We start from the raw sequence: 23,654 nt of genomic DNA on the forward strand, positions 1-23,654 counted from the left end.
GGGGCCAGATCACACTCTGTGGAGTGGGATTTGATAATACTTTGAATCTTCAATATGTCATTAGGATATCTCAAAGTATTAAACATGGCCTACTTTATAAAGTGACTGGTCAAGCAATGTTAAATTCCTTGTACACACAAACTTGTACACAAATATTCACAGCAAAATTATTCATAATAGCCAAAGAGTGAAAACAACCCAAACATGCATTAACAAATGAATTTTTTTAATGCATTATATGCAACAGAATATTATATATCAATACTGATCCATGCTACAACATGGATGAAGCCTGAAAACACTATGTTAAGTGAATAGAGCCAGTCACAAAAGGCCATATATTGTATAATTTACTCCGTATGTAAGAAGTATCCAGAATGGGCAAATCCATAGAGACAGCCCAGGGATAAGAAAGTTGGGGGGGAAATAGAGAGTGACTGCTAATGGGCCTGGGATTTCTTTCTGGGGCGATTAAAATGTTCTTAAATTTTGGTGAAAGTTGCACAACTCTGAATATGCTGAAACAATTGAATTGTACAGTTTAAATAGGTGAATTGAAATGGTATGTGGATTATATACCTCAATAATGCTGTTATTAAAAACCAATTAAGAGAGGTAGGCTCTAGGGAGTAGGGTTTAGGAGTCTAGGGTGGGAAGGAGACATACAGTGCCACCTATTTGTTTACAATCAATATAGTCCAACTGGAAATAAAATGAGAGAAGACTGAGTTTCCCTTCTCACACTCTGGGTCTTTTAAAAATAGAGGCCTTTTAACTTTCTGAACCTGCTCACCTCCATTTTAAAATTTACTTCTATTTTTCAAAGAAAAAACAGTGTGGCTGGTTGTGGATATATATGTGTTGTGTATCCCTTGGGAATCTCTGCCAAATATATCATGTTCAATCATTTCTGACCATTCCCTAGGTCCCTCTTGATTTCTGGAGGAATTAAGGTTATTGAATTTTAGTTCATTCCAGCGACCATATAAGTGCCTGTCTTGGAACAAGTGCATAAAGCAAGCAAGGCTGTGCAAGGGTAGGAAAGTAAATAAGAAAGACATTCCTGCTTCCAAGTGTTTACCACTCTAGAGGGAGATGGGACAAATAAGCAGGGACCTAAAAGAAAATGGAAACTCTAAGTCCTGTGTGCTGTCATGAACTCTGGCTGATCAGGGCAATAATTTGACCCCATACTTCTCAAAGTATCGGCATGAAAATCCTCTTGGGAGTGTATGTCAACAAGGCAAATTCTAAACCACATCCCTAACTAACTGAAGGCCCCAGAAGTCCATATGGCTGCCCAGTGTAAACTCCACTCCATTTCACAGAAGCCACCCAATTTAAGACACTCAGATTGTTTCAAGCAAATAAGGTTGGTGTAAACAGCTAGACCAGCATATCCTCAACTGAAATCTGTACAATACTAGTTCTTCAAGTGGTTACTAGGTATTCCTTAGGGGAAAAAGTGGGTTCTAATAAGTTTGGCATATCTTTTGGTTAAACCAGATTTAATGGGCTTATTTGTTACAGAATGCCAAGAGGCCTGAGTGGTCTACTGTGTGCTGTGAATCTTTGAGATGGGACCTAGTCAAATTAGGGGCCCATTTTTCACCTGTGCCAATGGACATATTAAATTAATGGTTAGAAGGTCATCTACCAAAATTAAGAGACAGGAGAAACTCTGGAAAAAATAGTATAATCTTCTACTTCTAAATAGAAAAAGAAACATGTACAAGAGAATAAGATTTAACAAAGTGGTTTTTCCTTATGGTTACTATCTAAGCAATATCCCAAATACCATTTTTTACAGTCTAGTTACCACTTGGAATACTACTCATTTACCAGGAATGGGATGCTTAACCAGTTTGAAGATTCTTTGCTGAGAAGTTCCTCAAGACGGAGGCTAGATGAGTATGGCACATTTTCTCTGTGGTTTCCAGATATGGCTTAACAGGGGCCAGAATGGATAGAGCTGGAACCTAATAGTTCTGCAGCCACTTCCTGGTCCCTGGGAGTCCCAGTTGTCTGGACAGAACTACTTCACAACCTAGGATGAAGCCAGTAGTTTCTTAGCCAAGAATCAAGATTAACAGCTGGAGGATTCAGAACCTGGACTCTGCTTTTAACCTGGGCTCCCCCGGGTCAGTTCAAAGCGCAACAGAAGAAATGGCCTAGTTTGCCAGTCTCAGGCCATCAGCAGGCAACTGGTCAATTACACAAGCCAGAAGTAAAGGGTTTCGCTCCAGACTCCATTCCCTTCCTTAGCTAATTACTTATTAAACCTTCTGCATTTATGACTTAAATATTTCTCAGTTCATATTCTCAATGCTATTCCCCCTGCTGCTGCCCTAATTGAGGCCTTCATCATCTCACACCTGTACTATTTCAATGGCTTTCTAATTGGACTCCCTGCCTGAATGCTCTCTGCTCAAATCCATCTTCCACCCTGACCAGTGCACATCTCAACATGCCTTTCCAGTTTAAAAATCCTTCAACAGCTCCTAGTTACCTACTACAAATAATTTCCCCCAAAGTATGTTCTGCAGAACACAAATAAAATGTGTGACCCACAAAAAAAAAGGGCTCCTTTGAAATTGAAGGCCAAATGTCTTTATGCGTAGGTATAACGAAGAGGAGTACCTATTAGGGTCTGATCTGTCCCCTGTACAGCAGGAAGGTCCAATAATTCCCCGAACACTCATGACCCAGAGGAAGACCCAGTCAGTAAATTGGAAATACTTCGAGAGTCTATCAGTGTCCTTGGCCAGGGGATCTTGGAAGTCATTTAGCATAAATGCTAGGGATACTGGGCACTTTTTATGCTTCTAAGAGATGGTATAGTTTATAGCCAGAGTCTACTGAATATCCTCAAGTTTTCTCCAGGAAGGCAATCTGGAACTTCAAAACTATCTTCCATTAAGTGTGCAGAAGTGAGGTTTTAAGTTCACAGCATCTTTGCAAGCCCTAAATTAAGAACTGAAAATTCAAATACCCTAAGAATCAGATAGATCACAATAGACAAAATACTGGCTTAGTTTCCAGAAGAACAAGGTATCTGATGTGTACTTTCCCCTCAACGCCCTCAAGATACCTCCTTACTAAACTAGTCACTGAGTTAGACAAATGTTCAGTATTTGAGTTGGCTGCTGGCTGGCATTTTGAAAGCCAGCTTCTCTATGTAAATGCAACACTCAAATGAAAAATCTAACAACTAGTTGCACATCTTACAGCCAGAATATATTTTAGTTAAAAGGGATATGAATCAAAGCTTTCAGAGAATCTGGGTTATGCATTTCCTTGTCTCTTTTCTACCTTATTTCTACCATATGTATTCTCTCTTTTTCTTTCTCAAAAAATTTTGGATAATTTACCCACACGATGTTTGGAATGCAGCATGAACAACCTTTTTTAAGCTGCTTTTATATCAGTGTATATTTTAAAACCAGGGAAAAACAATATCATATCTATCAACATACTATTTGGTCCTAAAAAGTCCTAATAGTTATGTCTTGGATTTTTTTTAATTTTTTAATTTTGGTATCATTAATCTACAATTACATTAAGAACATTATGTTTACTAGACTCCCCCCACCACCAAGTTTCTTGCATTTTATTATAACTTTTTATTATAACTCTGATCCAAGGGGTTTCTTTCTCTCTCTCATTCACACACACACACACACACACACACACACACACACACACACACACACACCATTCATACAGCTGATGAAAGCATTTATAATAAGGAATAGAAACAGTGTACTTCAGTTATAAGATCTACCTTGCCCTTCTTATAAGTCTGTATCTGCACTAATAATTTAAGAATTAGAGCTATAAAATTAGTATAAGAAACCACTCTCTAAAAAGAACACATCATTTTATAAGTATGTAAATTTTGAAAAGAAAACATTCAGGCAGTGTTCATGTAACATGCATGCTAGCTTAGCTTTAATACAGCTCCTTACATGCATATAAATATATTCAAGACTTACGCAGTGCTGCTCTGCTGAGTGTCTGTACCAAGTACACACGCTTCCAAGAATGAATATCTGAACCTTAGAACTTTATTAAAATAAACCTCAACCAAGACGCATGGCAATCATCGTTTTATTCCTTATCACCAGAGTTGGCTCCCTCCTGAGGCGCCGGCACAGTCCCGTAAGCCTAAGGATGAGCTCTCACCGTTGAGAATAGCCTGGCTCGGACCCTGCAGACCATGCTGGAGGCAGGGAGAAAATCGACTCCCCAGAGTCCTCCTTACCCTAAGAAGCATGGTTTTCAGAGAGGTGACGCATCTGCCATCATGGATACATGACCACCCCTATAGCCATCTGTCCCAGGGAGGGCAGTGACGCAAGAGGCCAAGATGAGCACCAACCAGCAAGAGAAGCCTGTGCTCCAGGCCCCGGAAGGATATGATCTTCCCAGCTCCCAGTGACGAAATCACACGTCCCGTCCTTGGCCAACTGGTCCACTGCTCAAGAATTAGTGCTCCTTCTGAACTCAGGACTCCAGCATCTGGGCAGTGTATAAATCTACTCCTTCTACATTTCACCAGCCCTAAAAATGGGAAGCAAGGGCCTTCATTATATCCTTCCTAATCTCAAGCCCAATTTCTAAAATCCCACTGGTTATCCTTGGTTCCCCAAAAGAGAATTCCAAAGCTTCTAATTGAAATATAATGGTCATATAGAAACTTGCACATGGAAACATCCAGTTCAATGATTTTCACAAATTTTACACACTGTGTCACTAGCAAGCACTCAGAATTGAGTTTTTAATAGAGACCCACATGGTCTGTTTAGCTTTTCTAAAAATGGTAAGGCCTGGCCTCCAAGCTAGTGTTTTCCATGGGCTTTATATGCCTTCCAAAGCAGGTTTTGCTTTCAACACTGCAAAGGAAACACTACTCTTACCATTCCCACCCCCATTAGTCAATATATCTTTTAATAAGGAGGCTGCCATCAGAGCTATAAAATCTCATGATGCTCGTCCTTACTCTCACCACTCCCCCACCGTTTATGTAGTGGGACGCACACTATGATGGCATTAGGAGGGATCCTAAGACTTATTCCAGTCTGGTTATAACAGTGGAGCACAGCTAAGCCACAAGGTGACTTGACACATGCTTTTCTCTACCTGCTTATTCTCTGAGGAGACCTTTGTGTATCTGAATACAGTCGTCATGGAAGCCCACAAAGCTTAGCTTCTCAAGCTTTATCCTCAACACTGAAAATTAAATTTTCTGTTTTCTCCCATTTGTAGACCTTGTTGAAGTACTCCAAATCAAGATAAGATACAGTACAGGAATCAAAATCCAGGCCACCTCGGAAGCGTTTTCACATACAAAAGCCAACACACATCACCAGTGGAAAACGGGCCAAGGGCAGTTTTCGGAGTTTCACTAACATCTTCAGAGGTGTGTTTTAGGAATGCCTTCAGGTTGCATGATTTCGTCTACTGACACCAACATCCTCAGACAGGACCCATCAGCAATATGGACAAAACCACCATCCATTTGCCTTTCCAGGTCGCTCTCTGCCCTTCCCGAACAGCTTTTGTGCTGTGTTGCTAACCCTTCTCAAGATAGCCTTCTTGACAGGACTCAGATCCTCCCAGGTTCCTGTAAGCAGGCCCTTTCCTGGTCCCTTTGGGCTCAGGGGTAGTTAACAGTTCTGCAGTCAGCAGTTCTGAGTGTGTTGTACCAATCTTTGTGGTTTCTTTACATGCAACCAAGAGTAAATAAATTCCTCTTATGGAATCAGGAGGCCATAGCTAAAGCTGCTTCCCACAATTACAAAACTTCTTGAGGTCTTGCATTTCAGATTAAAATTCTGAGCTAATTTGGTTTATTCTCAATAAAAAAATAATGTTATTTTAATATAACAATGTCCTACAATACTCAACTATCTATATATAATTTTATATTTATTAAATACATTTATATATATTATTTATATTTATTAAAATATATAAAGTATTTTATTTTAATATAAAGTCTTATAAATACATATAAATATACATACATACATACATATATAAATATATATCTATATTTATATATATATATATATATATATATATAAACATACTAATCCTTTAATCCTGCAATTCCACTTCGAAAAAGCTATTTTGGAGAAATGCTCTATATGTACACAAAGATTGATATGTAAGAATGTAACTACAACACTTATCTGCAGGATTAAAAAATGGAAAATATTTTAAATCTGTCAGTTCACTAAATTCATTATGGTAAATCCATACTGTGTAATCATTATGTCACTCAGTTTGTCGTAAGAATAAATTGATACAGAAAAATATACCTGGTATATTTTTAGGTAAAGAAAGCAAGTCATGGAATCATATTTATCATGATCTTACTAATATTTTCTTAAATTACAATATGATATGTGTCTTTATAAGTATGTTTTTCTAAATATCCATGTTTGCCAATGTACATTAAAAAGATCTGAATGGATACCCACTGAACTGTTAAAAACAGCTCCCCAAAGGGAGGGAAAAAGGTTGGGAGGTTGACAAGGAAGACTGATTTTTCATACAGTATGGTTTTCATGTTGTTTAGATTTTCCCCCTCAAAACCTCATTTCACTCCATTTAAGAGACCAGTGACTTTAAGACTCAACATTAAATTATGTACCACTAAGGGGAAACAAAACTGTAAATAAAACTAAGTTTTAAGAGGTAGTCTCATTTTAGATATGTCAAAATGTGGGGGGAGGTGAAAACTAAGATTCTGACTCTAGGAAGATGCACCATATTTTATGTACTGAATTTTTGGTTTTCAATTAACTAATAAATACACGTGACCATCAAGTGGTCTTTCCTCTTCCCTGTGGTACAGAGAATATAGTCAATAATATTGTAATAACTTGGCAGAGTGACAGATGATAACTACACTTATTGTGGTCAATTTTTCTTAAGGTATGTAATTGTCAAATCACTATATTGTACACTGAAATTAACATAATATTGTATATCAACTATACGTCAGTTAAAAAAATTTTAAGCATTATCAAATAAGCTAAACCGCTATAGATTTACATCATATAATAAATGACTAAACTACTACAGCAATAGCCTTGAGGCTATTCTCTACAGCCAAATGCCTTGACCTCTTTTTTTTGCTTGTATTTCATATAAAAAAATATCTTTTGAGAATCAAATATCTACCTAGCCTTTTTTGCTCTGTGTGGTTTTATTCCTTACTCTACTCTGCAGTATCCTAGCACTTCACAAAAGACCCTGTGTATTGTGACCAAGACATTTAACTAAGACATGTTTTGTGCTTCCCTATCTAATAAGCTTCACCTTAATTCCATTCCTGTATTCTAAGCATTAATAGCACGATCAAATGTGAGATGATTTGAAAATCTCTTAATTCTGTAAATAAACTCTTAATTCTGTTCCTTGGATCAATAGAGCCATTGAATCAAATAAGCTCCAAGACATTAATCTCTGGGACATCATTTGAAATTAAACATGATCAATAATGACTATAGATGACTATCAAGCTATCAATAGTGACTCTATGAAAATAAATTAGGCAACTAATTTGTTTAACCACTAACTATTTTAGCATGATATTCACCATATATTTCTAGCTTCAGGATAAATATTTGCCTCCAACTCTTCATTCAGACAATATTTAAAGGAATATTTGAGAGACTGGGTTGAAGTAAAGATTACCTCTTTTCTTTCATCCTTGTGGCCTTTCAGTTTATTATAGGGGAAAATTGAACACGATAGGCAGTTACCCCTTTTTAAAAGTATTGAATGACTTTTAAAAAAATAATGAATTTCTCCTAGAATTTATTATATTCCTAGGGTTTTCCAGTTGATTGATTATTGTGTTTAGTACACCCCAAAGAATGATAATGATAAGCTGAAACAGATTTTGTAAAGGAGGAAAACGCTAAATAATAATACAATAAACACCATTCTTGATGACTAAGGATCACAAAAATCATAAAACAATCACTTAAACATTTTTTGAACACTCTGCTAGTATACAGCTAAGATAATCGGCTATCTTAGCCTAAAAAGGAAGATAATTTAAAGCAGAAATACCTCTCCTCAATCATCAATAAAAGCTAGAAGCAGCTACCTTCTCAGAAAGCTTTTGCATATGATTTGTTTTCTTGGAGATGAGACTCAAGTGTTACCAGCTCAAATGGCTGTGGGATGGGAGTAAACTGTGGGTACTGGAAGCAAATGAGCATCTGTTTTTGGCTCCTAGAGTTAAAAATCTTAAATAAAGCACCTCCTTTTTCAAATAGCTAGTCCTCTTCAAGTAGTGGCTCTATAGCATCTTACTATGCTGATAGACAGTGATTGTAACGGGGAATGTGGTGGGGACTTGATAATGGGGGGAATGCAGTAACTACAGTGCTGCTCATGTGAAACCTGAGAATAATATTGTATATCAACAATACCTTAATAAAAAAAAACATCTAGTCCTCTTAAAGATGTGCACCTTTCACACCTTTCTCCTTCAAAGGTTCTGAAAAGGAGCATATACTGACACCATACTCACTAGCCACAAAATATTATGGTAATTGATCATTGCAGAAAACAAATGGCATGTGGTGGCATTTGTACTGAAACTGAAGAAATTACTTATCAGCAAATAGAGCAGAATTGTGGATGTGAATAAACCTCAGAAATGATCTAGTTAAACATCTTCACTTTATAGGAGGGAAATTTGAGGATACCAAGAGATTAAATGACTTGCCCATAGTCACTGCTATTAAGTGGCAAAGCTAAGACTTTCAACTCCTGGTGTTTTTTCAATTACACTCTACAGCTCCCTTTCCTGAAACAAAATGCAACAAAATAACGAGAAGGCCTGAGGAGATAAGCACATTCTTTGACTTGTCAACTGCTACAACATATTTGGAAATCACTGTCAAAAACCATGGAAGTGCTCTGAAAACAAACCAAACGATGTGGTGGGAATATCAAAACTTGCAGAGGAAGGGGCATGTTCAGTTTCCAAAAGCATAAGTACATCCACTGTTTGTATAATAATAATAACAGAAAACACATGTTTTAAGGACTTTACACATATCAACTGATTTGATTTTCAGAACCACCCAAGATGTAGGTTCCATTATTACTGCCACTTCAGTGATGTGGAAACGCAAGGCACAGAAAGTTTAAGAAATGTGCCAGGGCCACAGGCTAGGAAGTGGGGAGCCAGGACTTAATCCTTAGCAATCTTGCACTGAGTCTCTGCTTTTATCATGACATTATTATGCTGCATTGCTGTTTCATTATATAATGTGCAAAAAGTAAACTTGACATTTTCTTGGATGATGGGCATGCAAAGTAGAAGATAAAATTTTTAAAGTTTTATGGAGGTTAAAAAAGATGGAGAAACACTATTGACTACAACCTTATAAGTCTCCAAACTTTTCAACAAATCTGCCACTAAGGAAATAACATGGAAGGTCAGAAACTCTTTTTGTTCCATGGTGCTCACGCTAAAACAAGGTGAGAGATTACGGAGTAATACGAATTAAAAAGGCAAAATAAGATAACTGAGGTATTCACAAACTCCACAGTCAAGCTCCTGAATAACTGACAGTTGCCAACATTCATGTTAGAATGTATCCCTTAGATCAATTCCCCTGAACAAAAAAGCTGAAAGTAAACTCAAAACATCCTGTTTCAAATTTAAGACCTTTCAGTATTTCTTGAATAGATGCAAAAGAAAAAAAGAGGATGTAGAAAGCACTGGTATTGTGGCACCATTTAAAAGAGAAAAATATTTATTACGAAAACTACATATTGATGTTATAAAAATATATATAAATGAAGAGTGAGAACAAGTGTTGTTCTGTTGAGATCTCAAAAAATGTGTTACCTGAGTCACCTTCCTTGTAGAAAACCTATAAGTTCTATAAAAATGGCCACACAGTTTTAGCTTAGACTAACACTCTTCAAAGTCTTAAAAAGTTTGAAGTCCAAGGCATAAAAATCTCCAGCTCCCACTCTGCTTGCCATTATTTTATGTGAACTGTAAACTCCCTTGAGTTTACACACGAAGCAATGGCCTACTCTCCTCGATTAGCAAGATCATCTGCATCTACTCAGTGTGGCCTCGCCAGAGTGTCAACTGCTGTTTTTAAAGTCCTCGTGGCCTGATGCAAACACATTAAAGGCACCTAAATCAGTGTGGTTTGGATCAGTGCAGATTCTATATCTACAGAGCTTTCTTGATACAATTTTTAACTTAGCATAATGAATATCTGAGCTCAGGACTTGATGGTCATTCGAAAGGACTCGTGGGAGAGGGAAGAGAGAGAACAAGACAATCAGTTCAGTCATGTCTTCTTGCCCCCCTCAGGAGGCTCGGTTTACCTAAGTGAGGGATACGAAAGGCAGAGGGTGAACAGAACGATGAGAACAGACCATACATAAAAAGGTCCACGCTGAACTCTGATTGAAAAGGAAGGGCTGAGGCTATGGGACGCCTGCCCATCTTCACCCTGAAAAGCATGTTTTTTCATACTCATTGCTGACCTTCCTACAGAATATCTTGCACCATCGAATAATGTCATGTTCACTAAGTACATATGGAGTCACAAGACTATACTCTCAAGTCCAGATTGGTTCGCCATAGTCTAACAGGAGGCAAGGAGATACAGAAGCCTCTGGGGAAAGGGGATTGATCCAAATACTTCCCTCTGTCACTTGAAAATGGAGATTACCAAGAAAGTGTCAAGACTAATGGCCTTGGAGAGGCAAATTCATGGATTCTGATCAGATTTAAGGAATTTATCTCTTTAGCTCTTTGACAATTATACCTAGAAATTATTTCAACATATGTTTTAGAAAACCATCATTGATAAAAATTAGGGATTGAAGAAAAGCTTCAGTTAATCATTTACTTATCCTCTGGACAAATGCAAAATCACTCTGCTGAGTAAAGCAAGTTGGTTTTTTCAGTCAAATTTCTTACATAAACCATGAGCAGCATGTGGTTTTCCTCTCTGGCCAGTGAGGCCAACATCCATACCTTGGATTCTTTTTAAAAACAGGCCTCAGTCTCTAGAAACAGGCCAGAGAGACTTTCTGACCCCAGAAGGTCCTCTGATCTGTCAAATCATAAAGGCCTCTCTGGTCTTCTCATTTCCAAAAGAAACCTGATCCTTAATATCCCTGGGGCGTTTTACCAAAGCCCCCTAAACACATAAAGCCTTCTGTTTGAAGTCACCCTCCTGCCTACCAAGGGCAAGGACCTATCTTCATATTCATAATAAGCTTATGTCTTTGAAAGTGGCAGCCCTTTATTTTCTTGTGGATATGTTGCCTTTCAACCCTTTCAAGGTATCTTTATGTCCAAAGCAGTTAATTTTTCTTTCTCCAAAAGCTCTATGGCAAAAATCCAAAAGCTCTATGGCAAAAAAACAATAAAAAAATCTGAGCCTTAACTACCAATTAGCGAAGCACAGAGCATGTCTATGTATGAATGTGTGAATGTGAATGAGGGTGTGCATTATGTTTATGTGGACTCCCATGGGTGCTTGAACATTCAGGCAAACATACATAGCTACACAGCTTACAGAAAATGAAGAGCTTAAGTAATTATCACAGTTACCCTTCTCATAATGTATAGGTACATATGAGTTTAAGCATGTGCTTTAGATGTACACAGAGATACTGCACACACGTTGTTTGTAAAACTCACCTTCACTTTAACTTTTACGTCTGTAACATTTTTAACTGTAATAAGAAGAATATAGTGGCTCCTTTCTATGATTGAAAACAAATAAAAGAATATGTTTTTCTTTCAGGTAAACATCCTGAATTACGATCTGATCATCTTTTTCACTGAAAAAGATCAAGTCTCTCTCTAAATACTTTAGAATTTAAACATTTGGAATGGTAAGCAACTGTGTCAGAGAAATCAACTATCAGTTCTATGTGCAGATAACCATGGCTTCACTTTACAAAATACTCTAAGAAACTGTATTTCATTTATATTGCTCATATATGTATGTTGATGCTCTGAAAGGCTACAGAGCAATACATTAACAGCTATTCTGTGGATAGATTTCAGGTAACTTTTCCTATTTATCTGCTTCCTTGATTTATTCCTATAAGAATATGCCTCCTATGGGCAACACGCAGAGAGACTTTGTGGAAACAGAGTTACAGTTAGTTTGTGTAATAAACCTGATGAATGAAAAAAGAAAACTATTCTAATCATGAATCCGCAAACATCAAAACACACAATGAATCCATTCAAAAAGAACATCTATACCAAGGAGCAGATCTATCAAAATCTATTGTGAAGCAGTTTAAAAAATACATAATGTATATTAGGGGCTCAGTCAATAAAAATAATCTACTAGGTCACCTGGACCTGTAGCAAGCAAGACCCAGTGGGGGCAGCAAAGGTGGAACGGGGTAACCCTCAACAGAGACAATGCAGTGAGAGTCTGTGCGCATGATCACTGTAACTGGCCTGGTCTAACATGGACTCCTTCTGGATGGAGCACATGCTCCATTATCCATGTCAGAGAAACAATAGGAGTAATGTGACATTCTGCATGAAATACCCATTTATAAGCAGACCTTGCTCGGGGGCACTGAGTGATCTTTCGCGCTTCTTATAATGCTGAATGATGCTGACATTTAACCACTCTCCTACAAACCACAGCAGAAGTTAATGGACTTGTCCAAAAAGCCTCCCTAGGACTCAGAATCTAAAATACCCAGACTCAGGAGTGTTCCCCAATGGCTCTTGTTCCTCTCTTTATATATACAGTACATGAAATACCAAGGTTACTAGTGAAAATCCAGGGTATTGGGAGTAGAACATCTACCAGTAGACAAAACTCTTAGGAAACACCTTCCATCACAGTACCAAAGTCTCTCTCATACTGCAGGGATGTGAGTGCTAACAGTATAAAATAATGCTTTATTCTTATTCAGAATAAAATATATGTCCCTAAGCGATGTGATCTTCTTACAGGCTTACTATGAACACAATGAATATAATCACTTATCTCATGTTAAAGCCCACACACCCCGCAAAGACACTCTCAACAGCACAGGGTAGTAGGGTGTGTACGGATGGCTCCACAACCCCCAGAAGGAAGTGCCGAACTCAGCGCTTAGTGCCTGGATAGTCTCGGACAGTCGCTAGCCACCAGAAAAATGCCTCTCCATGCCTGTTCACCAGACCTGATCCGAGAGCTTTGCTTGCATCTGGGCAAACCCCACACTTACAGCCATAAATGCATTGGCACTGAGAAAGACTGCTGAGGATGTGGCACTCCAGGTGTGGCTTTATTTCTCACTTCACCAGGTCAGCTATTTAGGCCTAGTCTTCTCCATTGGCTTGAAGCTTTGTTCACACCATCTTGGGTAACACATCACATTATTCTTCCTTATAAAAACAAATAAACTCAAATGAGCATTCTGAGTCAGTTCACCCCTCCAAACACCTCTGCCTTCCCCTCTGATTTAGGTGACACACTTTCGATCCCACCCATCTGAGAGCCCCCCGTGCTTTCAACTGAGGACTGGCCAGATGCCTCCTTCATTCCTTGGATTCCCACCTTTCTCGTTTCCACGGATGTGCACAGCCCTGAGGACCTCAGCCTGTTGGCCACCACTGAGTCACCAGAGCCTAGTACCGCAGCACCTAACACCACAGCCACCAAGCACCACTACTGAGGCAAGCACGTGCACTTGTCCCTTCCCGCCCCACAGGAAAACTCAGCTGTCCTGTGAGGCTGGACCTAAAACGGGGGAAAAATGTTTCCATACTTATAATGGCTCCCCTCTGAACCAGTGCATCCAAAATTTATACAGTTCTGGAGAACTAGGTGCTGGGTACATTAGTTCCTAGCTGACTTAGTTCTTAGCAGTCAGTTTCTGAAATACCCGGTTATGCTGAAATAACTCCAATCCACTTAACAAGCAACAGTGTCCAAGTTTAAAATCCATAGCCAAAAATAAAAGTTACAATTCAATAAGGCATCACATGTTTCATAACTGAGTGTGGAGAGAAGGGGTATGAGAAAGAATCAGGCCTCCTGGAGAACCCAGTCAGGGAAGCCAGTTTACTGAACTCCTATAGTTGCATTTGCCATCCTGCCACCCCACTTGCAAGCGTGTACCTTCTGCATACAGTCACCAATGTTTCAGACTACAGCCCCTGCCAATAAACTGACAGTCTGATAATTTACAAGCACGTTGGGCAACACGCAGAGAGACTTTGCGCAAACAGAGTGAGAGTTAGAGCTAACACACAGACAGGAAGGAAAAATGGAATGCCTTATGAGAACAGAGGCTTTCTCTTTCATGGACAGTACATCATTTGATACATACGTCTGCACTGACGTGTATCATTAAGGGTTTTTTATTGTTGCTGCTGTTATAATCTGTTTATTTGGTGGTTTAGCCAGAGAACCTTATATAACACATTCCTGTTTCAAAGGTAACCAAATGCATTGCATTGCATTCATAAAATTCAGACTCCCCACAGTAGTCCTATTAGCCACCCCAAATCATTTTACCTTGTAAGGTTTCTACAAAATCGATGAAAAATGAACTACCACCAGCAATAGTAAAAGAAAGACTCAGTAATCAGCTTTACCTTATATTCAAAGGCTCGATTTGGATGGTATGGTTTTAGGGATCTCAGAAAACCATTTTCATCCTGATATGAAGAGATTACATGCAACTGACCCATGCAGGGAAAGGAGTCTAGTTGCCTAAGACCAAATACACGTGAGCCTACTCCAGTCTCCCAGAGCAGAGCGCAGAAATTACCCTCCACGCGTCTGCACTGGGTGTTATATGACCACAACCTTTGCATCTGATTTCCTTAACAAAGAAGCAGTAGATCTGCACCACTTGTTTGGTCAGAAAGCACATAATACAGCTACAGCTGAGGAACTTTCATTCATGCTAGCTCAATACACAATGTGTATTGTATAATGAATGAGGCTTTTCTATGAGCCCTGCTATTGAAAAACACAGGCACTTTCTGCATAGTTCAAGCCAGTCTCCAAGGAGCAGTTACCTCTTGTGAGATCAAATGTGCATCGAGTAATGCACAAATCCAAACAGCTTACACTCGTAGATGTCTTTGCTATCACCCAATTTTCTTTCCTGCTTGGCAAGAAATTATATAATAAAGAATAATTTCAGTTAACTCTAAACTATACAGAGAACATTTACACAGCAGCCAGCAAGCGCCCGAAGAATGATGTGGGCTTTCAGCTCCATGTTCCCTGCGTTGCCTAAGAAATCGGGAGGTGGGGGGTAGTGGGAGGAGGAAGAGGAGGGGAGAGGGAATCAACTATCTATGAAAATACTTACAGCCTCCGAGTCTTCAATTCCATGCAGATACAAACTGTCATACATGGAGGTCTGATAATCCAGAGCACCTCTTTCAAGGCAAAAATAAAACTGCTACAGAAGCCACAGCTAGAGCTAAAAGATAGAAAAGGCCTCTTTGGAGGAACTGCACCTGCCTTATCAATTCCTGTGGATTTACCAGGCCAGCTGCTATTCATTCACATCACAGGGGGGTGAGGTTATCCCCAGAGGCAGTTCAGTCCTGGCATTTTATCTGCCTGCCCAATACAGAGCATAAGAAAGCCAAACCCTTCCTCAACCACAGACTGGTGACTGAGCTAGGAAAGCGGCCTCTGATTGGCCCAGCTTCCCTGCTTCAGTCAGCTGAAGAGTGCTCCCTCGGAGAGTGGAGGGCGGCTCGGAGCATCCTACCCAGAAAAGGCTGCTTCCTGTTTCGCCTGTACTATGTATGTAAACCTGCAACAAAACACTTACCACTATCGAAAAGGCTGCTTGGAATGTTTGGTAAGGCAAACTACTGAGTATTCTACACACAACTGCTCATCTGCTAAGTAAATGCATAACTGGCGGGGTGCGAGAGCAAAGGAGAAATTTTATTGAAAAAGAATACTGAGTAAAGACAGGCGAACAGATACTTGTCTCCATCCAACATCTCGAACAGATACTTGTCTCCAACATCTGTACTTAACAGATGCAATTTAAGTCAAACGGGCAATAAGACATTTAAAATAAAAAAAAATCACACACCAAAGTAGAGAAAAAATGGATTGAATAAACAGATGGTAAGATTTCTTGTGGGAATTTCTACTGTAAAAGTTTTCAATGTCTTCCCTGAAGTCTGTCTGCATCACTGGCAATTAAGTGCCTCTCTGATTCAACTAGTGAAGTTTGAACAAGAGGCCCAAAGCCTTTCAAAGGCTTTTTATTTCAATGCAAACTTTTAAATGTCTTTTTAGTTGGATTTTTTAACTTCTTTAAACAATAGCCAATCAGTTAACTTAAACCCTTCATCCCCTTTCCAATGCTTAGCTCTTTAATATTCCCAAAACAGCACTGATCTTTTCCCAAAATCTGAACAGAGAAGTCCTACTCCCTCCCTCTGCTGGCACCACAGCACGGCTCAGTTTGTCCTAGGACGGGCCCCACACTGGAGCTTACCTAGGTGCCTACAGCTTTCTGGCCCACCAAGGAAGTACACTATAGCCTTGAAACGGGAAAGCTCTGTGGCTCACTCTAAAAGGAGCTAGCTAAATTTGAAGAAAAAGAAGTTGGTGAGGGGCAAAGAACATAATCTGGAGAAGGTGCTTGGCTCACTGGGGTAAGCAATGACCCAGAATCTCAGGGCTCTGCAACCAATACCAGATTCAGCAGTAATTGGTTACATGACTCTGGACAGTCACTACTTACACGGGCTTGAGTTTCTCCACCTCCCAAATGGAGGTGACAAATAATTCAAAAAACTTTGAAATCTAAAGTGCAACATAAACACTTATCAATGACAACCCTGCTTTGTCAGGCGGAAGGCACTGGTTGCGGTGCACGGGCGCTCAGCACAGGAGTAACCGGCTGGCCCTGCACCTGGGAAATGAGACCTGTCCTTCTAGCCAGTATGTCTGAAAAGCATACCTCTTAAAGGAACAAACATGAGTTGCCGAAAGCTACACCAGAGTCACAACTGCTAAACAGAGCACAGGTCTCCTATTTCGCCCCGACCCAGAATGTCTTTCAGTCACAGCTGCCCACCTTGGGAACAGCACCAATACTTACTTTCAAATATAAAGATGGCAAGGGGACTCATCTGTCCTTTGGAACCCCAAAATAGTAGAGTTCATACAGGATGTCATCTGTGCGTGCCTACACAGAGGAAGCACTGAATAGAAGGATGGGTGCAACTGGAAGGCTTCCATAGAAAGAAACCCAGTGCCAGCTTTTGACAACTGTGTCCTGGCTCAAGTCTTCCCTCCATAAAGCAAGAAGACTGGGTCAAAGGATTTGTAAGCTCGAATTCCTGTATCGGATTCTGTTATTTTAATTAACTCTATAACTATAGCCATATGGTATTATATACCCAGAATCTACAAAAAATTGAGGCAAGTGGGTCTTTTTTCTTCTTAAGATTTTCCAGATCATTTCCTTACTTTACCACTTCCATTGAGAGTAGAGATATTTCTGAGTATCTTTACCTGGGAGTCTGAATTAGCGGGGAACAAAAGAGGTAGTTCACTTCCCTAATTCACCAAGATGAGAGAAACTGCTCCCTACTGGGAACACAGTACATGGCTCAGCTCTCCTCTTGCATTTCCAGGTCTTGGAATGCTCCCTAGAGGAAGGGTCTAGAGGAAATTTTTAAAGAGCAGGGACTCATTTTGTGGTATACTAATGCACGCAGTCCATGAGTCTGACTCAGGGTGGGACCGCAGGAGGGAAGCACCGGCTCAAGCACAGCAGCCTGTCCTTGTTCCTACAACCCCACGCCCAACCCCACAGGGACTGAGGACAGTTGTGAAGCTGGCTCTGCCTGCTTCCCCAAAGGTTAGAAACATGCTGGACTCAGGATCGCAAACTGTTAGAGGTGAGACAACTCCAGCGGTCACCTAATGTAGCCTTTATTTTAATACCCAGAAAGATTAAAGTACTGTATTCAAAGCCATCATTTTCTATATTTGAACTGTCCCTTCTCCACGCCCTTCTTGATGGAGTTTTCAAGATAAGGGATGAGAAACAGCGGGCATGTAGCCAGGAGGAGTTTGTTAAAACAGGAGAGGTCACTTTGGTGGCAATATCCCTATTTTTCCCACTCTGCTCACCCACAAGCTGACAACTGCAAATCCACTAATAGACTGGGGAGTCTGTCTATGGACTTGGATCTACAAGGAGTAAGCATGGTACCTGCAAGTCACCTTCAAGTTTCAACCCAATACTCAGGCTGATCCCAGAGTTCCAGAGAAACCCGAATGAGAGACTCAGTTCTGGACTTCCTGAAAGGAACTCTGAGGCGCTCCAAAAAATGCACTGAGGACTCCAAGAGGACCTTGGAACGGACCATCTCTGTCCCAAGATTCTTGGAACTGATTGCTGGGTGAGAAGCAGTAAGAGGTCCCCGGGAGTTTCTGGGCTATTTCAGATCATCTCAGGTGCCCCGATATTGGTGAAAGGGTCTCTGGATTCCAGCAGGCCTAAATTCTGAGGGCCAGATTTCAAGGGTGTCATACTTCACTGCAGCAAGAAGTGGAAGGCAGTTAAGGGACTGGAATCGCCTTGGCTTCGACTTGAAGAGTTCTCAAGGTAAGGGACTGCGTGAGAGGATAAAAAAGAAACCACCCCCTCCTCGGTCTACTCCCTCTCCTCAGACTACAGAAAGGACAGATCTGAATAGCCTGCAGGGCACCCTGTGCGGGCACTTCCCAAGAACCCACCTCCAGTGGCCTCCAAAGCTACAGAACCCCAAAAAGGCTGCCTCCCATGCTGAGGGTGCTCTGCTGAATGTGATCCCGACCCACTCCCTTCCAAGTCACCTGTCATTATGATCAACAATTCAACATCAAAATTATGATTTTGAATAATGAAAATTATAAGCTTTGAATTAGGAAAAGGCATTGCCTGCATGATTTTATAAATTTCACATGATTCTTGGTGTGGAGATTGAGATTGTTCTTGCAATTTGACAAAGGTATCAGCTGGGCTCCAGTCTGTGGAGGAAGTGGTATGGTCCTCAACCACTCAGAAGAGGTCTCTTCTGTACCTCAAGGGAACACTCAGGTGGTTTTTGTTGGCTTCAAACTTAGGGACTTGGAGTTCCCTTTCCTCACCTGCGCTGGGCTTTGTGGTACAGCAAACTCATGGATTGAGAGTGGGATTCAAAGAACAAGCATTTCTCTTTTTGATTTGTTTAGAAAATGAGGAGACAAGGGAGAGAAAAGCTAAGAATCATCTGCTTAGCTCAGAGATTTTAGACAGTCATGAGCAAGACAACAGGTATAGATTTGGAAGTAAAGGGAAATTTTACTATCCAATTATCCACCCAGCTTTCTCCAGAATTTAACTTTGCTGAACTAGCGTAGTTCTGTGTTCTATAGCAGGACTCTGAGAGGTCAGAGAAGAGATGAAGCAACAGGGTTTGGGCTCTCATTTGCTCTTTGGGCTATAACACAAGGCCAAGGCCTTTGCCTGCGAATTCAGCCTTGATTATTTTCCTCTTTGTTTTGTTCAAGTTTTACTAAATGACCACAGGATGCTAGACTATTTTCTCCTTTTCTGCTCTGCAATTACGAACCCACTTGTCTGCCTCTAGAAATATGTGCGGCACTGCAAGCCTAATATCATGGCCCCTATTTCCTCCCTGACATGCTTCAGACAGGTGGTTACCTGCAGGACAGACAAAGGAATGAAAACAAAATGAAGCAAAGCACTGCAATCGTTTTGCATGTTCCTCGTCCTCTGCACTGGAATTTAGACCTTACTACCTAGACAGGCATGTCTTTGCCTCTGTGGGGCCTCGCCTGGAACAAGGAGACAGTACTAGTTCTAGACTTAATGAGTTAATATATGAAAGGTACATAGAAAGTGCCTGGCACCACTTTAGAAGGCAGAAGGGAAAAATTGGCTTCTTTTTTTTTAAAGAAAGTAATATGGAATCAGGGTGCCTACATGCCCAGTTCCAAGCCCCCCACCCCCCTGCAGTTCATGTGAATGGTACTCCCAGGCTTGGTGTAGCAGGAATATTATGGAACAAGATGGTGAAAAGCAGGGACCCTGAGCCAGACTGCCACACATCACCACTGTGTCACTGCCCGACTGGATAACACTCAGTGGGCTACTCGGCCCTTCTGGGCCTCCATCTCCTCATTTATAAAATGAGGGTTACTGTGCAGATGAAAATCTTTGATACAGAAAAGTGCCAGAATGGTGCCAGGTACAAACTCAGTGTTCCATAAGCACCAGCTACTTCTTATCTTTGGGATTCTGGTCTGAAGCCCTGGTGCCCCTTCCCTCTGGGTTTCCTGACACCTGCCTCTGATGCTGGCCTCGTCCTCTCGGTCCCCACCTGGGCCCCAGCCTCAGCCAGCAGGGATGAACCCAGCATCCTGCCTGCCTGCTGCCCTGCTTAGCTCCATGCCAGCCTCCTCCTGGCCACCTCCCCGCTTCATGGCCGGGCTGACGGCTCCTTCTGCGGAAGCTGGCAGGCACGGCCAGGCCTCCTCAGCCTGACAACCCCTCAACACTTTGGCCACCTTGCCAACCTCCGCATCCTTCCTGTGTACCCCAGGATGTACGGTACGGCCCCCTTGGCCTTCCCAATGGCACCGCCTCTGGCCAAACTAAAACTCTGACCTCCATCACATCACCCCGCCGGCCACTCCTGGACTGCCCCAACTTGCTATAAACCACGGCCAAGAAAACGTCCCTATGAAAATCCTGTAACACACGCTACTATTGCTTCTTAACACAGAGGCAGGAGGAGCGTGAGAAAGGCAGACAGAAGACCCGAGAGGCGCTCTAAGTAAAGATGAACGTATGGACTAGTTCCCTTCCTCCCTGCCACTCTTGATGGTGCCAGGAAAGAATAATACTTCATAATTCATAAAAATGTGAGTGTAGGTTAGGTAAAAAATCCCCATGGCCTATTCCATTTGGGAATCATGACAGTTCTCTCCCTGTGATTGACGTATTACTCAGAAATCTCTTGCTTTCTGAAATTTCTGTTAACACAAAAAAGCCTTTCTCTGGGTGAAAACATTTCATACAGCCACAGTTTTTATTAACCCTACAGTGAGTTTATTTTCCACTCTTCCCCAGCCAGCTGGTCTCTTCCCCATTATCTATACAAGCTTTAGCTGATATCATCAATGCTAATTTAACAATTACAGCTTCCAATTGCAGACCGCCCTGCTCTGCTTTAGAGACTGGGACCTGGAAGACCAGCAAGACCAGAGCGCATCCTCCTGACAGCCAGATGAGGGGTGGTGCGGGAGCGATCCTGGATGTTCTTAACACAGAGATTCTTAACACAGAAATTGAACCAAGGAGATGGCTGCAATCAAAGCTGGAGAGTAATTTAATTCCTTTATCTGCAAAGCTTCAGCAGGGGTGAGAAGCAGGAAATGGGGAAAGAGGAGATCAGTTTCACTCCTGCAGTAGGAAAGAAAGGAAGCCCCCACCCACCTACACATGGCCTTGGGCAAACCACTTCCTCTGATTCTGAATTTGCCACATAAAGAGTAAACAGTTCCGTGGGGTTTTTTTATGTAAAATATGTGAAATTTTATTTTCTATTTTCTTATTGCTTTCAGATGGAAATTTTTGTTTTTCCCTCCCAGAGGGTGTTTTTCTCTTTGATATGTTAACATGGTTTATGTACAGATCCTTTCAGTCACCAAAAAAACATCCATAAATGTTTACTGAGTACCTGTATCTCCTCCAAACCAAAATCAGATTGTGTCAGCTCCTATCTGAAACTTTCCAAGGCTTCCTGTGGCTGGCTCTTAAGACCCAAAAGACCCAAATCTCGAACATGGCTAGCATTGCCTCAGGGCATCTCTTCTCTCATCACGCCTCCTTGTCCGCTTCACTCCCTCCTCCACAGCCAGCCTGGCCTTGGACATGTCACACACACACACACACACACACACACACACACACACACACACACACACACACACACACACACACACACACACACACACACACACACACAATCGGGCTTTGTCCACGCAGAGCCCTGTGCCTGGAACCCTCTACCTCCCCCCAAGTGGCCTCCATGAATTCACATTAGTGAGACTGATGAACTAATATCTTTCTTTAAAATGTTCTATGGAAAGAGGAATCAGGTCTTTTTTTGCCCACCATTATATCCCCACTGCCAAAGCACAGAACCTTGCACAAAAATGGCTTCCAATAAATTTTATGTGAATAATTCATGAAGGTCCTGAACTCCTTGGCTACTTCTGCACTTTGGCTGCCAAAACAATGCAGTCACACACACAAAAATGTTCAAAGTGAAATGTGGGTATTTTTTAGAGCTAAGAAACTGGTTCATTAGCATCCTGGAGGGTCCTCAGCCAAATTGCTGGTGTGCCCTGATTAGGAGAGCGGTCCTGTTCTTACAGATTAAGTAATCTAGGTCTAATGTTGGGGGGGGGGGGGTTAATAATGTATTCATTTCAAAGCAAACATAATATACAATGTGTTAAAGGAACTTTGTGTGTGTGTGTGCATGTGGACAGAAGATCCCATGACCTGTCACACCTTCCCACCTTTGCACACGGTGTTCTCTCTGCCTGGCAGGTCGCCTCCACTCAGCCACACCCTGCCCTTGATATTTTCTATTTGGTGAATTCATTTTTGCTTTAAGGCCCAGTGTAAACATCTCTAAGACCTTCCCCAACTCCCTCAGACATTAAGCTCTCCCATTCTATGCTCCCAGTGACTCTGTTCTCCTATACTTCTGCTCATGGGCCTGCCACCTAACAGAGCAATCTGTCCATGAGGGCTGTTTCTCCCACTACAAGATGAACAACTCAAGAGCAGGAACCAGGGTTACACAGCTTTTTACTCCACAAGCTTCATTCCGTGGAATACCCTCACTGCATCTGGGATGGATTCTTAAGTGCTGGTTGCAGAGACTGAATGACAGACATGAGAAGAAAACTCGCATTTTGAGCCTCAGTGAGGTCATATCCATCAGAATCCATACAGCCTAGCCGAGTCAAGGTTTCAGATCTTAGAAGGAGTCAACAGAGAAGGGAATGAGCCAGGAATCTGTGAGATCAATTTTAAGGCTGCTATGGACTTAGGAAACAAACCACAAAATGGAGAGAGGCATCAGGAACTGAGGTCTGAGCTGCACCTGGCCAGTTTAGAGGCTTGGTTTGGGTGGAATCTATGGATAAAAGGAGATGTTGGTGGATGACAGATAGATGGTAGTATTAGGGTCCTGGGATGTTTCCCAAAATTTTGTTGCTTCAGAACATATTTTTGGAGAAACACCTATTTTCCTTTGGAAAAGAGTGTCAGACCATGTACCCCTTAGAGGGCAGGAACTATGTCCTACTCATCCTGTTAATATACCCCTTTCTGACTCAGTGCCTATAACAATAGCTAGAAAATAGCTACCTGTATCACAATAGCTAGTCCAGTAACTATGCTGGAAAAAGCTGAATGAGCTAGTAGGATACAGGTGTCTTCCACCATACAACACAGCACTGAGGGGACCACGGGCCTCAAGTTCCATCGTGTCTCATGCAGCCTTCGACACCAGGCATGCTAGAACCTCAACAAAGAAGGAAAAT

The 23,654-nt window shown here is 41.2% G+C and overlaps 1 protein-coding gene across 11 annotated transcripts in view; it reads right to left on the bottom strand.

The window, feature by feature from the left end:
- Positions 1-23,654, bottom strand: part of CACNB4 (calcium voltage-gated channel auxiliary subunit beta 4) — a 248,047-nt gene that overhangs the window by 113,508 nt on the left and 110,885 nt on the right. For 3 of the 11 annotated variants that reach the window (XM_073241454.1, XM_073241456.1, XM_073241455.1), the window contains one exon: positions 13,264-13,423. The exons of 5 other annotated variants lie outside the window; for them this stretch is intronic. In XM_073241454.1, coding sequence (XP_073097555.1) covers positions 13,264-13,269 — 6 coding nt within the window. In that variant the 5' untranslated portion in view covers positions 13,270-13,423. Of the gene's footprint in view, positions 1-13,263; positions 13,424-15,067; positions 15,201-15,366; positions 16,234-23,654 lie in introns of those variants that run through there. 3 more of the 11 variants (XM_036996066.2, XM_036996067.2, XM_036996064.2) reach the window with 3 other exon arrangements.

This window comes from Manis javanica, chromosome 7, assembly GCF_040802235.1.
Source record: "Manis javanica isolate MJ-LG chromosome 7, MJ_LKY, whole genome shotgun sequence".
NCBI lineage: Eukaryota > Metazoa > Chordata > Mammalia > Pholidota > Manidae > Manis > Manis javanica.